The sequence below is a fragment of the Hypanus sabinus genome, chromosome 10 (assembly GCF_030144855.1).
Source record: "Hypanus sabinus isolate sHypSab1 chromosome 10, sHypSab1.hap1, whole genome shotgun sequence".
Classification (NCBI taxonomy): domain Eukaryota; kingdom Metazoa; phylum Chordata; class Chondrichthyes; order Myliobatiformes; family Dasyatidae; genus Hypanus; species Hypanus sabinus.
This window is the reverse complement of record NC_082715.1, coordinates 94087351-94103440: the sequence shown is the minus strand read 5'-3', so window position 1 is coordinate 94103440 and position 16090 is coordinate 94087351. Positions and strand designations below refer to the sequence as shown.

The window sequence follows — 16090 nt, the reverse complement described above, 5'->3', positions numbered from 1 at the left end:
ATGGTAGAGGTACAAATTTTATCAAAGTTGTCCTGGCCCAAGGGCATCTTTGAACCTATTGGCCAGGCATACCCATGTTTACCCCACCAAGTCCACCATCCCGTTTCCATGTTTGCTACATCAAAGAACTGTAAAACCCATTTAGAATTTATTTCACATTTTGAATATTATTATCTAAACAACTATGCTGTCCAAAACAAAAATTACAAGTTGCAAGTGGGTCACATGAGCTATATGTGTATAAAGCAGGTAATGTTAAAACCAAAGTTGACAATAAAATTTTAAGGAGAAGTTAATTTGGCAATGATTAGCCAAAATTTGGTCACTGCCAATTTGATTAAGTATAGGACAAAGGTGTATGTTAAAATAGCATTCAACTTGTATAGGAAGCTATCACAATAATTTTAAAGCAATGAACAATAGTGCCAAGAGGTTACAGTGGAGCATCTTGGGAAATCTCACACAAGTATTGACCCATTCCCCTAAACAGTTTTAATCCTCTGAAGTTGTAATTACTGTTGGCAATATTGTAAAACACTCACAATTTTACTTCACTCTTCTCATCTCATAGAAGTAACAGTATATGTTTTCCTCAAACTAGGTTGCAATTTATTTACAATAACATTTATTAAACTGGGTGTCGTCACTTCTAGATTAAATCCAGAATACTTCTGAAAACATTTACGCATGTGTTCTACATATTCATTAATATCATTGTCCCCTGTCTAACACATTTTTTGTGCCAATCCTCAGTGCAAGGGGAATATTTTCGTAAAAGTTTCTACTAGATAAGTTCAAGGTACATTTAAATCACATTTCTCTCATTCCCTCTGCACCTCTCCGTCACCTGTCTCCCATCTCCCTTACTGCTTTTGGGAACCACTGCCTATGGTAGGTACCAGCTGACATCAGTGTCACTGAGTAATCAAGAGATATCACTTGGTATGGGCTTTGTTAAAACCTGTAAGCAGGGATACAGGTTCATCGTCAGACTCTGGTGCTAATTCTTTCTATTCAAACACAGAGGTAGATGCTATTATACTTTGTCTGTTCTTTTCCAATAACTTTTGCTCACTTTCTCTGCTTTTTACAGGATTCATCGAGCTGTTTTTGCATTTCACATATACATTGAACAACCACAGTGTTCTCGCATTTTTCAGGGGTTCCCAACCTGGGGTCCACAGAATCCTTAATTGGCAGCTTTAGGCCTGTACTCACTGGAATTTAAAAGAAAGCAAAGGGCTCTCATTGAAACCTACTGAATGTTGCAAGGACTAGATATGGTGACTGTGGAGAAGATGTTTCCTCTGTTTGGGGGGGGGGGTGTATTCAGAACTAGAGAACTGGAGGGCATAGCCTCAAAATTGAGGGGTGAGCTTTTAGAGCAGAGATAAGGAGGATTTATTTTAGCCAGAGAGTTGTGAAATGCTTTGCCACAGACTGCAGTGGAGGCCAAGTCCATGGAAATATTTAAGGTGGAATTTGATAGTTTCCTGATTGGTCAGGGCATCAAAGGATATGATGGGAAATCAGGTGTATGGGCCTGAGTGGTATCCGGAACCAGCCATGTTGAAGTGGCAGAGCAGGCTCGATGGGCTGGAATGGCCTAATTCTACTCCTATGTCTTATGGTCTTAAAATGTACAAACATGCATGCTACCGGAGGTGCAAGACAGGGGACTTTCATGTTACCATATTCTTTCTTTCTTTCTCTCTCTCTCTCTCACACACACACACATCAGACACAGAAACACTTGCATGCACGTACGAATTTTGGAATTCTTTTTTTTTTCCCACCCTAATGACCCCTTGCCAGTTCCCTGCAACCACTCAGTTACATTGCCTGCTCTTCCCCATAGCCCAAAACATTATCTTAAATACCTATTTTAAAAGCCCAATTGACTACTTTTGCCACTAACAAAGTTCCCCCCCCCCACTCCCTTTTGAATGTATTTCCTGCCCCCTCAATCACCTGTAAATAGAACAGATTCTCTCCACATGCCAGAAAGGGACTAGTCACAATTAAATAAACTTCAATTAAATCGCTTTCAGGCCATCAACCCTCAATGTTAACTTTGATTCACTGCCCTGCTGAATAGTTAATCTTAAGACTACAGGAGGCAGCCATTCAGACAATAGGTGCAGTACGCCAATCGGCCCTTTGAGCCAGCACTGCCATTCACTGTGATCATGGCTGATCATCCACAATCAGTACCCCGTTCCTGCCTTCTCCCCATATCCCTTGATTCTGCTATCTTTAAGAGCTCTATCTCTTTCTTGAAAGCACCCAGAGAATTGGCCTTCACTGCCTTGTGAGGCAGAGAATTCCATTGATCCACAACTCTCTGGGTGAAAAAGTTTTTCCTCAACTCCGTTCTAAATGGCCTACTCCTTATTCTTTAATCTTTAGTCAGTGCTGCCCTCCACATCAATCTCAGCTCTACTGTCCCCTGTAAGAAACTCTCTCTCTCTGTACCCAAAAACTGCCCTTTCTTTCTTTCGCCACCTACCTCCACAAAAAGAGATAAGGTACAAGTTCCAATTAACTTGCTTCTTACATTTCTGTTTATTATTCAATATTTCCAGCATCCACTGTTCTTTTGATTTCCAATTTCATGTTCCAAAAACTCAAGACAACTGGGAGACCAAGATCTGTCATTCCAAAAACCATTCTAGTATGTTTTTACCATCTTCTCTAGGAATATCATATCTTTTAAAAAACATAGTCACTAGATTTAAGCACAATTTCCTCCCTGTTCTTAGGTTCTAAGCCACTATTTAAGAAATCCAAGATCCGGTAAACTTCAGCAATCACTGTTTTAACATGCCCTGCCAATTCCAAGGACCTGTACACTAGGTCTCTGTTCGCAACTTACAGCTCTGCTGAGAGGACTGTATTCTTCTGCCTTGCTCTTTCTGGCTAAATGCATCAATCAAATTTTGCTATTAACTTTAAATTGTGACTCACCTGCCCATCTTGCCAGCCTTCATCTTCTTGTAAGCTATTTCTACCGATCCCAATATTTATCATATGCCTAGGTTGGTGTCATCCACAAATCTTGAGTTTTAGCCTGCACATCCATCCTGAAATCATGAAGTTTCTGTACTGTCCTCTGAGCAAACCCACAACTTACAGTTCTCCACTGTTTCAGCAGTTGAGACCTTTTATTCCATGAGCCTGCATTATGTTTAAACAATCCTTCAAATTGGGCCTCATCATGCAACAACTTCTGTCTGTTGTTTCATCCTTAAGCGTGCTGGTTTTAAACGCCATATTTTATTTAAATATTTATGATGCTTCGATTGATTCCAGTAGACAAGTATTAAGACATATCCAGTCGCAAACACACCCAAAAACAGAACATTTGAAAACTTGACAAACCACAACCAAGAACTTACTCTGGCATCTATTTTAACATTTTTAAAATAAAACATCCAAAATTTGCACAGGCTTGGTGCACAGGGAACATTTAGTCTGAAGGTCGGCAATAGTTTTTCCTTCAGAGGATAAGATGGATTGTGCATGCCTAAGTGAAACACATAATTTCAGTTCAAGTACAAAAAGTGAAGATAATCTGTGTTTTAAAAATACCGAGGTTAATTTTAAATTGAAGGTGCATTTGTGTTTCCCGGAAAGGTGGTTGGAGAAGTACTTTTGAGAGGGAGATTCGGGGAAAGATGTCCTTTAGGCTAAGGGCGTCGGTGACCAGCACGAGCTAAGCTAAGCAAGGCAGAACGGAAAAGGCGGCTAGCTCCAGCTCAGAGCCGGAGTGACACCTCACCGCGGGTGTAAACTGGGAAGAGGGTCGGCTGCATCCCCCATGCGAAACCGGGCCCAGCCCTGCGGCTGCCCCCTCCCTACTTGCCATTGAGTATTTGTATCCAACGCGCGGGTCCTTGCGGCCAGTTACTGGGGTCTTCATCTTGCCGACCACGAATCGGGACATAATTTCCAGCTGTTCTCTCAGCACAACACCATTACCCGCCACCCATCGTCACACACAACAGCCATAGCCCCCACACACACCGCAAACTGCTACAGACCGCCCCACTCCGGAATTCTTTTTTTTAACCACATAGTTATCAAATTTCCCTGTGCTTTGTGTGAGACACCACATGTGTGACACAACCTAAACCATGGCAACCTCATGCAGGACACATCCTTGACCACAGCAACATTATATGGGGTGCAACACGGGCCCCATCAACCTTTTTTTTAATGCTGCTGTTTTCCTGTGTCAGCAACTAAGGTACAGGCATACCTTGGCTACTCCATGTAGGAGGAAATTTGCATTCCAGCAGCAGACTAAGTTCTTTGCTCAAATATGAGCACCGTACGCTTTAGGACTGATCAACAACTTGGCTGAATTCCTTCCTCATGTATAACAAAGTCAAAGATTAGCCACGTCAGTGGACCCTCCAAGTAACTGTCATTAGTAATAGTAAAATAAATAACATATCTTGGTGCAGAACACACTCAACCTTACAAATCAAACATGCTTACTTTTACACAAGTAGAACAACATGACCCCTGTCACCCACACTGTTCTGAAGCCAGGACAGAAAACTGGTATCTTTATGCAAAATTGGCTTATCTGTTAAGGATGTTGACCATTTGGTAAATTGTCTGTGTACCTTTGAGTTCCTTATTGTGAATCACCATTCTAGATCAATAGAAACTGCAAGCTGATACTTCTATGTTAGTAAAGCAATTATCCCCTCATTGTTATATTTGTTTCGAATCCTTCCTTTATTCTTATCTCATTTGTCTCTGGCACCTCCTGTTGTGTAAAAGAACGCAGTCTTTTACTCTGCTGGCTTGAGTACATGTTGCCACAGCCACCCCAGCCTATCTTGTCTGTGGTAAACAGAGCTGTCTCTGGTGGTCTCACTTCAGAGGTTTCACCTGACAACAACTGCCCCAGGCTGTACTTGCCTGGATGCTGTCTTTAACCCCTGCCTTACCACAACTTCCATAATATTGTTATTCCTTACTGGATTGATTATTGTGAGATCTTGCTATGCACAAGTTAGCGGCAATACTTATATTACAACAGTACAAAAGTTCCTCATTAGCTGTAAGGCTCTGTAAAATGCCCTGGCATTACTAAATAAATGTAAAATTTTATCTTTCAAGTTTAAATACTATCAACTCGAGCAGTGTTATGCTTATGTGTCCATCAAATGAAGATTTATTATATGTAGCTTACATTTGACTTTTCTGAAAAGCAGACATTAATTAAAAGACAATTCTAAAATTGAATGTTGAAAATTTTATCACACAGTTACTGTCTCTACTGCTGCTGGGGCTGCACAGTATGGCTAGTGTGTCACAGGTGCCCGAGTTTCAGCACTGACATTGCTACTGCCTGTGGGGTGGTTGTACATTCTCCCCATGACTGTATGGGTTTACTGTCTCCCACATCCCAAAGACATGCAGGTTGTTTGGACACTGAATTGCACCAATTGTGTAGGCGAGTCTTGGAAATTGAGGGAAATTGACAGAAATATGAGGAAAATAAAATGGGATTAATGTAAGATTAGTACAAATAGATTGCAAGGACATGGTTTGTGCTATATCTCTCTAAAACTCCATGGGTCTCTTTGATCTTTAGTTCTACTTGCTCATCCTCCCATGTAGTTAATTGATTATAGGCCAGGGGGAAATGAAACATACAATGTTAAGTAAAAGGGTGTGGGCTGCACAGCACAATCCTTGCTGATTTGATTTAACACAAACAATGCATTTCACTGTATGCTTTGATGTACACCTGACAAATAAATCTAATTAAAACATTCAGGTTCTGTCAGCTGCGTAAGTCTAAGGAAGACAATTTCTGGCCCCACCGAACGTGTGAGATTGAAGTGTAAACCCAACTCGAAACCCCCTGTTTGTGTGGATGCTGTGTGATTTGTTACCCTGTTATAAACCAGTACTGCGAAATAACAGTACATTGCATATAATTAAATGATTTCACTTTATAATTCTTAAGTTGACTACAGGGTTAGTAAAGAAAAAGCAAAAAAAACAGGGGAAGGGCCCATTTTAATGAAACAGCCTAATGTGCACAAGTTGGACTGACTGTTTCCCTTTGATCCTCCTTTGATCTCCCCTGGCTTTGTCGGATCATGGTCCCGCTCCGGGTCGAGTCCTATGACTGCTTACCTCCAGTGATTTCTCCCTTTGTCTCCCACCAAATCAAATGACCCCGCTCACACACTGTGTCAGACACACAACACGAAAAACCCACTCCCCTCATTGGACGGCTTACATTCCAAAGCACCCGTTATCTCTAACCATAACCTGAACTCTGCTTCTACAGAATGACCATTACGTTAGCAGTAAAACTTTTCCCAGGGTATTACATAATCTTTAAACTATATATTATAAAATGAAAATGAAAAATCTAAAGAGAAGCAATCAGTCTTTTAGCTGTCAGTGGCTTCTGCTGTTGACTCAGTTTTATTTCCATTTTCAATATGAACTGTAAAAATTATTCTGTTAAATTTGTGTATGATGGAAATGGGGCTCTGATTTCATTTTAACTGGGGACTGAGTAGGAAATTTGAAACAGCATTTACTTGAACAGTAAAAGCAGGTATTGGCAGCTTCTGGGAGTACAAGCATTTTCCTTGTTGTACCAGAAAAAACTAGAGTTTCTTCTTGAGGTCACAAGGCAATTTGTGATGTGTTCTGTGCCGTTGCCTCTCCCTTTCTTCCCATGAGTTCCTTAGCTGGGCTTTGTCCTGCAGCTCAGTCCAAGCAGAGGGCTACTCCGTGAATGCTTACTTATTCAGACAGACTTTGAGTTGCCCTTTAATCCATCAAGTATTTCCCATGCAAAGATCTCCAATTAGTACTTAGTTTTGGGTTCAGGATGTATTAGCAGAGTGCAGTCTCTAGGGCTAGAGAACAACAATAAAAAATTACAAGTCGTAGACTATTTTGCCCTGTGCTTTCTGCATCATTTGATGACATCATGTCTGCTCTTTTAACTCAGCTTCACTTTCTTGATGCATCATGTCCCTTACTTCTCTTCATGTTGACATATCTCTCTCTTTCTGGTATGAACATACTTAGCAACTGAGCCTTTACAATGCTGAGTAGAAATTTCCTGTGATTCACTGCTCTTTGCGTGATGAAAGTTCTCATTCTGTGTTGAATATTGACTACTTTCTTTGAAACTGTGACTCTAAACGGAGAAATCATCCCTGCATTTAAATTTTCGTGCTCAGTAAAATTTTGAGCGTTTAAATGAGAAGGCATTTACTCCCAAATTCAAAACAGTACAGGTCCAGTTTGGTTAATCTCTTCCCAAAGGACAATCTTTCCATCCCAGGATTCAATCTGGTATACCTTTTGTTGCACTCTCTCCATCACTAATATATCATTCCCTAGACAGGTAGATCTGACTTGTATGCAATTTTCCAGGTGTGACCTTACCAGGACCTAATGTAATTGGTGAAAGCTGTTTTTGTTCTTGCATTCAAGTCCTCTATTATTTGGTTTCTTAAATGCTTGCTGTAGCTGCATGTTCACCTTCAGTGGCTCATATACTCAACTTCCTGAACAACAACAACTCTCAATCTCTTTGCTGTTTTCAGATAGTCAGTAAATAAAAGCTGATTAATATCAAGACCTATGAAACTGGGGGAGATAAATCACACAGTCACTATCCACTTGCTGTGCCACCAGTTTCTGACATTCCCTATCTGATACCTCAAGTGAAAATTGTTCCGTTGTTGTGTGAGTCTATGGTTTTTTAAAATTCAGGTACAGAATGAAGTGTCACTGTAAAAGTCCAGAACCATTGCTCTTGAGAAAGAATTGTCTTCCAGAACATCTACAATCCTACTGGGAAGCTATTCTCACTGGGTTTGCAATGGTTCAAGAAGACTGGGTGGGAGTTTTAGGTTGTGGACCAAGTGAACTGACTAAAGGAACTATAATTTATTTCTAAGACAAAATGGTGTGCAATTTCAAGACAACCTATTGATCTTATTTTCCAGATGAAAGAAAGAAATCTGCACTGCAGTTATTAGTCAAGATGAATAGTAAGGTAGTGCTCATAGGTTCATGGATTGGTCACAAATTTGATGCTGGATGCAAAGAAGCTGTCATTCAAATGCTGAGTGTGGGTTTTCAGGCTTCTGTACCTACTCTCTGATGGCAGTCAGGCAATGAGGGCATGTACCAGATGGTGAAGGTCCTTACTGATGGGTGCTGCCTTCCTGTGGCACTAGCTGCACTGGAGAAAGTGGAGAAAAGAATTGTCAGGATTGGGACATTTTCATTAGAGGAATAATTCTGTGGGTTGTGGTTATTTTCTTTGGGATAAGGGAATCAGTTGGAAGTCAATTGCATCAAATAATGCAGGCTTGAAACAGAATGAAAAGAAAATATTTATTTCCCTTTGTAGAGTAGTTAAGATTGAAGACTAGAGATTTACAGCAATTAGTAGCGGGTTAAAGGGGAGATAAGGAAATTGCTTTTCTTTTAGACCATGGTTGGGTCATGAATTTCTTGTTTAAAAGAATGAGGGGTGAAACATGTAAGGTCTTAAGGAAGCATAACAAGGTACTGTGATGTTCCTGCTAGTGAAAGAGTCATGAGGAGACACAGTTACAAGGTAAGAACTTGACCTTTTAAAACTAGTGAATGTGAACAACTGTCAGAATGTGGTAGATTTGTAAAATTCTCTATCTTGGATGGGTTGTAGAGGCTAGATCACTGGGGGTATTTACAAAGATGGTGGAGAATTTTTTGAAGGATTGAGGAATTCAGAACTGTAGAAAACTGGCTCAGAAGTTGGAATGGAGGCCTCAGACACGTTATCAGTGTTTAAACTGAATGATGAAATAGGCTTGAGGAACCAGGCGACCTGGTCCCACTTATATTTTCTTCTGTTCTTGTGTTCAAACCAGAAACCTTACTGTATTTAGCTGGTACTTATAGATGTTCCTGCTTACTTCCTAGACATTTATTTAAGATTGAGAATGATATTTCTAGACTCTGGTTCTGTGAAGCCAATTTGGGAGTCATCTAGTCTTCCACCGATGGGATGGATAGTTTGTAAAACAGAGTGCTCCTTCCACTGCTCATACTTGAGAGCCCATTGCCTGTGAAAATATAGGCCCAGCGCAGGAGGATGGGAGCGGGTTTGCAGCTTTCTTTTGTCAGATGCAGACACTATAGGCTTAATGATCCTCTCCTGTATCATAAAATTTCCTTTAGATACTTCACATTGTAATACTCTCCACTGCCAGATCTGATTAAAAGTAGAAGCACATTTAAAAGTCTGCTTATTTTAGCAGAAGATACTGTTTATTGACCTGATTGAATGGAGGGGTTGACTGACTCAATGTATCAGTTGTTCATTGGTGTCTCTATTTTATTTTCGTGCTGAGGGAATGCTCTTACAAGCATGTCTACTGCCAAAAATTCAGTCCAATCCTTAACACCCTCTACCGATACCTTCAACTGACTACAATCAAGCCGCCCTGACTTCACAGCACCAGTGTACATCACAGACATATGTTTATCTCTTCACAACAAACTTATTTTGTACTGATTGTTTATCTCTTTGATCTTTATAGTTACTGGCAACATAGAGCAGTTTGGCTGTCATAAGGTTTGTAAACAAAAGGGTGGAACTCCATGGTAAGCAGCTAATCCTATTTCATTCTGTTGACCTCCAGGTTCACCGTACAGGGAAAAGATCACAATTGCCATTCTCCAGCTACAAGAGGACGGCAAGTTGCACATGATGAAGGAGAAATGGTGGAGGGGAAATGGCTGCCCTGAGGAAGAAAGTAAAGAAGCCAGTGCTTTAGGAGTCCAGAACATTGGGGGCATCTTTATAGTACTAGCTGCTGGCCTGGTGCTCTCCATCTTTGTAGCAGTGGGCGAATTTCTGTATAAGTCGAAAAAAAGTGCACAGCTTGAGAAGGTAAAGGACTTTTCCAGCACATCTGCAAGTTACTGGAGATTGTATGGTGCAGTCCAATTGATCCTATATTAGTGCAGAAACTGATTATGTGGTATTTAAATGTTGAATATGGCAGAGACTTTAAATATATGTTTGCAGAACTTGAAGTTTGTACCAATAGTAATATTTACCAACTTTCTTGAAGCCCAGTTCTATTGAATCATTCTTTGAAGATGTACAATAATGATTTTTTTAGAGTTAACACTAATGCAGTGTTATATAATATCATTTATTCATTGTGTGAGATAACCAGGGGAACACATTCAAATACTGCATGAATACCTCCGTTTGAAAAACTATACATTTTGTTTTGTGTCTGAGGTACATTCTAAACTTTGAGCAGCAAAAAAACACAATGTTTTCATTGTTTACCCATTGTATTTGGTGTTTAATGCAATAAATGTAATTGTGTAAAGTAGTTATTGGCAGTTCAGTATATTTCAGTGTAGGAAACAGTAATAAAAAGGAAGCATTATGACTTTGTCTCATTAACACAGATAGTAGAAAGCAGAGTGCATTAAAACAGCAGTCATTGAATCCATGTCTCAGTCCACAAACATGTTACAACTGACAGTTGTGTTTGTCAGATAATAAGCTGAATCCATGTTTACCATTTATAGCATTTTTGATTCATGCTGTGCTTTTAATTAACCATAATGCTTTGTCTCCACTGAACATCTCCTGAATTTTCCTTTCTGATTAAACGCTGTTTTCTTCTGTAGATGTGCAATGATTACTACACTGTTTCAAGACGCATTAAACTGAGGCCTTGCACTTTCTCTGACTGCCAAATTGCAGCGAGTAAGAGTAGTCTTGGGACAAGGCCTGCCTCATTTACTGCAAATGAAAGAATGATCATGTCATTCAAATTAGTCACCATTACAAACGTTTAAGATAATGGGAAAAGCAAGTGTAATGCTTTTCAACATAGGTGAAGTATGTTCAATCATTAGAACTATGATTAGTAAATCTGAACCTTTGACTTGTTTTCCTACTGTCAAAACATGGGTCAATATGTGGTTTATTCAGCCTCATGAAGCCATTAGCTTTTTTTAAAAAAAAGATTATGGCTGCAGCAACAGATAATTGAAGGATTACAAACGGTTGTATTCATTGCACTTCTATACTTTTTAGCTACTTTCTCCTGTTTAAATTTTATCATGTAAAATTTACATCTTGTCACATGTCCACATTTTTTTAGGACTCATTTTGCCTCGGGGGTTAAGTTGCCGGACGGGTGGTTTCTTCACGAATCATCACTTGAGTGTCCTAATGAATGGCAGGAGGAGTCACAGACTGGTTAGAAAGCAAACTTGGGGGCTGAGCCTTTCTGGCATATCTGTACAGGCATTAAAAGATGCCGAGGTTTGATTGTTTTATCATGATTGATTTTAGCACACCGGCTTGTGAAATACTGTCGGTTAAAAGGTTAATGCATTTGGTAGCTTTTCTCTATTCTTTTGTAAGATAAATGTAACTGCTCTATTAGTCACTTTTGAAATGAGCTGCAGGTGTAGAGCTGAGAAGTGCAAAAAGCCTTGACTGACTTTTAACAAGTTTCAGTGGCAATGTATGGAATTAATCTCCTTTCATGCCATTGTTTTATGGGTTAAAATTCGGATATCTGAGATGATATTCTTCTTCATTTGTGTAATTTAAAACTAACTGCTAGTGATCTTTAGAAATGTTACAATTCATCCTGGCAGCTTGGTGATAAAAACATACTTTTGCCTACCAATACCAAACCTGTGTGAGTGTATCAAGCAATGGTCATCCCTACATCTTATGCATCCCACTCTATTGAAGTCAATTGAATTAAATGTGTGGGCATTGAATAAACCTAAAGAATGATACCCTTGCACTTGTTAAGTGCTGACAACTGAAGAAAGCTTTCTCTCTTGGAGAAAAGTTTGGCATAGGGTTGTTTGTAGATCAGGGGTTATCAGTGGGAACATACACTAATTGGTCACCTTACAGTGGCAACTACTGATTTAGGAGATTATGATCAGCATTTATTTTTGTTATGTGTATTATTTGTTGATATGTAATATTCATTTGATTACTGTGTGAATACAATCGATTGCTCCATTGCTGCTCTAAAACACCTGCAGATACTAGATAGAGTAGATGTTGGTAGTTTATGGAAGGTCATGCAGTATCCATGAAGAGAAGCAATGTGTTGAGTAATTTCCCTTTGATCAGAATGAGGGAAAATTATAAATCAGACAAGCTTTTAAGTCTGTATAGACACTGCCCGATCTACTGAATATTTCCAGCTTTATATCATTCATCCCCATAGCTTCTTGCAGTTTTTACAGAATACATTTAAAAATCAATCATGATTTTTTATTTAAAAAGAAGAAATGTACTAAATGGTTTGTTTTCTACCTTTGTCGAGAAAACCTGGTGTTAGGGGAAAGAATCTATGCTGACATGTGAATTTGATGTTGCTTCAAGGCATCTCATTTTCAGTCTTTAATTGTCCCCACAGAGGTCCTTCTGTAGTGCAATGGTCGAGGAGCTCAGGTTGTCTCTCAAGTGTCAACGACGACTGAAGCACAGGCCTCAGCCACCAGTCATAGTGAAAACAGAAGAGGTTATCAACATGCATACCTTCAACGACAGGAGATTGCCTGGAAAGGAAACAATGGCATGAAGTGTAGAAAATCCACACCGAGCACAAACAGCAATCTTTGTTCCCAATGACCTGCAAGAGTGTTTCCTGTGGAAATATGCAAACCGTGCCGAACAAGCGAGTTACCTCATGTTGCCGCATCAAGAAACAGAAGTTACCTACCACATAAAAACAGGGTGGTCAAAGCCAGATCCTGAAAACCTTGTGAAGGACCAAAACTTACAAATAAATTTTTTTAAAAAGAGCTGAGACTTTTCCCTTTCCTTTCCTCTTCTCATCCCTCCTTCTCTTTCTCCCCATGCAGGTAATAAACTGTGATAATAATGGAAAAGAGAGAAAAATGGAAAGGAAAGAGAAAACTGATATGGAGCTTTAGCTAAATTATAAAAAGAGCACATAGTGCTAATAAATGTTCAAAGATGCACAGAGGGCATTGAAATAATTGAGGCTAAAGAAGAAAGAGAACTGAGAGGCATAGGAAGCCTGGTGAAACCCTCGTGATCTCTCAGGTGTTTCGCCATCAGAAGGCAACACAAGGCAATAATTGTTTTCTGTTGATCTACTTTGTTAAAAGCAGGATTCAGACTGCAATGAACCCTCGAAAAAAGAGACTATTAGACAATTAATCTTATTAAATGATGGATTGTGAAGTACTTTTCAGAACTTGAATGATGAGGTAGGGTTTAACGTTTCGGTTTGCATACCTCGTTGTGGTAACAGAAGAGTGTGTTTTCCCTCCCTGGTTCTTCAGAATCAGCCCTTTCAAATTGTGTCACCCACCTACGCCCACATCCAGCTGAAGTGATTTGACACCTGACCTTTCAACTCGTGTGGTTCTGCCAAAATAAATACGGATATAGGATTGTTCATTGACATGATCCCATGGTAATGTTGCAGGAGACTCTTTTGTAGAATGCACTAAATCTCAAATCACCACTGCTACAACTCCTTGTGGGCAGTTTTTCAAGATGTTCATGTTTATTTGTGGAAATGCAAGATTTATATGAAAATAGTTTTTGTATGGAATTTTTGTAATAATTTTTATCAAAAAATGAACACTTGGGCACTAAATCTCAATGGGTTTCCATTAGGCTGATAGCATACAGTGATGAACTATTGTGTGTAATAAAAGGCAAAGTCTTGGCCATATATTGTGATAATAAATGAAGTCCATACTGTGTATTGTCTGAAATTTATGCACAAAGAGAAAAATAATGGAATAGAAAAAATAGTTGACTATTTCACACTACATTTAACTCAATATTTTGCACAAAATGTTTGGCCGCCAGTGGAAGTGCGTTGCATCCCTTCTTCCTCATGGTATTATTTGGCAACTGTTCCAGCAAAATAACTCACCAAGTACCACAGAGAGTAAAATATGATGTCTTTCCATTTGCTGATATTTGCAGTTACCTAAAATAGTGTGAAGTAAATCTAATTGTGTTAAATGTCATCGCATTGAGAAATGTCAGAAAAATCAAAACTAACATATTTCATATCCTCAAAATCAGAGAATGATAGCCATTTTTCTCTCTTATTTATCTAGAAAAATTGCTTTGGGTCCTTCACCTCCCACTTCAACCTCAGCCCATCCTGGCACTTGATAGTTTCAATTCTTTTTAGGAAATACAGAGTTCATTTCTCCTTGCAAAAAATCACCACATATTTTTGTTATTGGTAGAATAGGTGAAGAAGAGTTTCATGAACTTAGTCCTAAATTTACCTGCTAATTGTTTCTTCATTGTGCCATTCTCATAATAATTTACTGAATCTATGTCTTCCAAATACATTTACTATTTCCTGTCCATTTGTAATGTTGCTTCTAATTCACATCCAAGGAAAAATCCACTTTACTTGTTTTCTGCCACACCATAGAACTTGGGTCATGGCTGCTGTCAAACAGCCTCCTGGGAGAATGGATGAGAGTGGCCTGAAGTGGGCATAGAACTCAAGCTGTACCCTGACTGGGATATTACTGAGCATGATTTCTCTGACATGTGTGGTTGCTTTGGTTACCTGGTGAAATATTCTACTTGCATTATTGGTTGTAGTATTTGAACATCGAACATTGAGTGAACAAAGAACACTTGATCAATGTCAACTTCCCTGCTAGCCATTTTTAAAATTATTCCTGGAATTAATATATTTTTATTTTTGTCTGATTTCAGTATCCTAAAGTTATTCTGTTTGCATTTGGGGAATAATTCTCTATGTCTACACTTCTGGTGGGGAGTTGAGCACATTGGACAGAATCATTGATGATTCAGGTATTCACTAAGTACAATCTTTATATTACATATTTTCATATTCCTTTACAACATAAAAGAGTGACCATTCTTCCCATTGAATTTATGCTGACTCTCAATGTAATCCCTTCAATCTCATTCCCAAACTACCTCCCTGTAATTTACATTCTATTATAAGATTTGCCCATCAACTTCCCTAATTCCCTGTCTTTCACCAAATGTAACATATAGTAGTCCATTAATCTACCAATCTGCATTTCTTTGAAATGCTGGGGGGGATGCAACTGGAGCATCATTGGGAGCACATGCATATTCCTTACAGACAGCACCAGAGGTCAAGATCAAACATGAGTCCACTCAGGTGTGAGTCAGCAGGATTATCTGGCCTAGAAATAACTATACTATCCCTGTTCTGATAAATTAAATTCAGAGAATAAAGCTGGACATGACCAAATTTTCCTATTCTTTCTCAGACTCCCTACATCCAAAGCAAAATCACGTTACTCCATTATCCATGGAATCTATCCTCAGATTTAGTTAACTCCAAATGTGATGCAACACTCTCTCTCTCTCTCTCCCCCCCCCTCTCTCTCTCTCTCCCTCCCCCTCTCTCTCTCTCTCTCTCTCTCTCTCTCTCTCTCCCCCCCCTCTCTCTCTCTCTCTCCCCCCCCTCCCTCTCTCTCTCTCGTATTGATAGTGCATCTTCCTCACAATATGCCTGACTTGAAGTGGAACACCTGTTTCCAGAATAGCGATAAAGAATAATCCAAAATTAGGGCATTTTATTAAAATAAAGACAAAATATAGCTCAGTGAACCAGAAACTAAATTATATTTTGAAATCTTTGTTCAATTATTAATTCTCCTCTGACCTTACTTCCTGTCAAGATTCTTCTTACCTCCCGTCCCCAAATGAGAAATGCCATATCAATCTCTGTGCACATGCATACTCACATGCATTCAGTGGCCACTCTATTAGGTACCTTCTGTAACTAATGAAGTGGCCACGGATTACATGTTTGTGGTCTTCTGCTGCTTTGGTCCATCCACTTCAAGGTTCAACATGTTGTGTGCTTGGAGCTGCTCCTCTGCACACCACTGGTTATTTATGTGTCTGTCCCCTTCCTGTCAGCTTAAACCTGTTTGACCATTGTCCTCTGTCTTCTCTCATTAACAAGGCAAGTTCTCCTACAGAACTGCCGCTCACTGGATGTTTTTTTGT

The 16090-nt window shown here is 39.4% G+C and overlaps 1 protein-coding gene across 2 annotated transcripts in view; it reads left to right on the top strand.

Moving 5' to 3' along the window:
- Window positions 1–15447, top strand: part of LOC132400859 (glutamate receptor ionotropic, kainate 2-like) — a 626396-nt gene extending 610949 nt beyond the window's left edge. For both annotated transcript variants that reach the window (XM_059982332.1, XM_059982331.1), the window contains 2 exons: window positions 9699–9949; window positions 12480–15447. In XM_059982332.1, coding sequence (XP_059838315.1) covers window positions 9699–9949; window positions 12480–12644 — 416 coding nt within the window. In that variant the 3' untranslated portion in view covers window positions 12645–15447. The remainder of the gene's footprint in view (window positions 1–9698; window positions 9950–12479) is intronic.
- The last annotated feature ends 643 nt before the right edge of the window (window positions 15448–16090 follow it).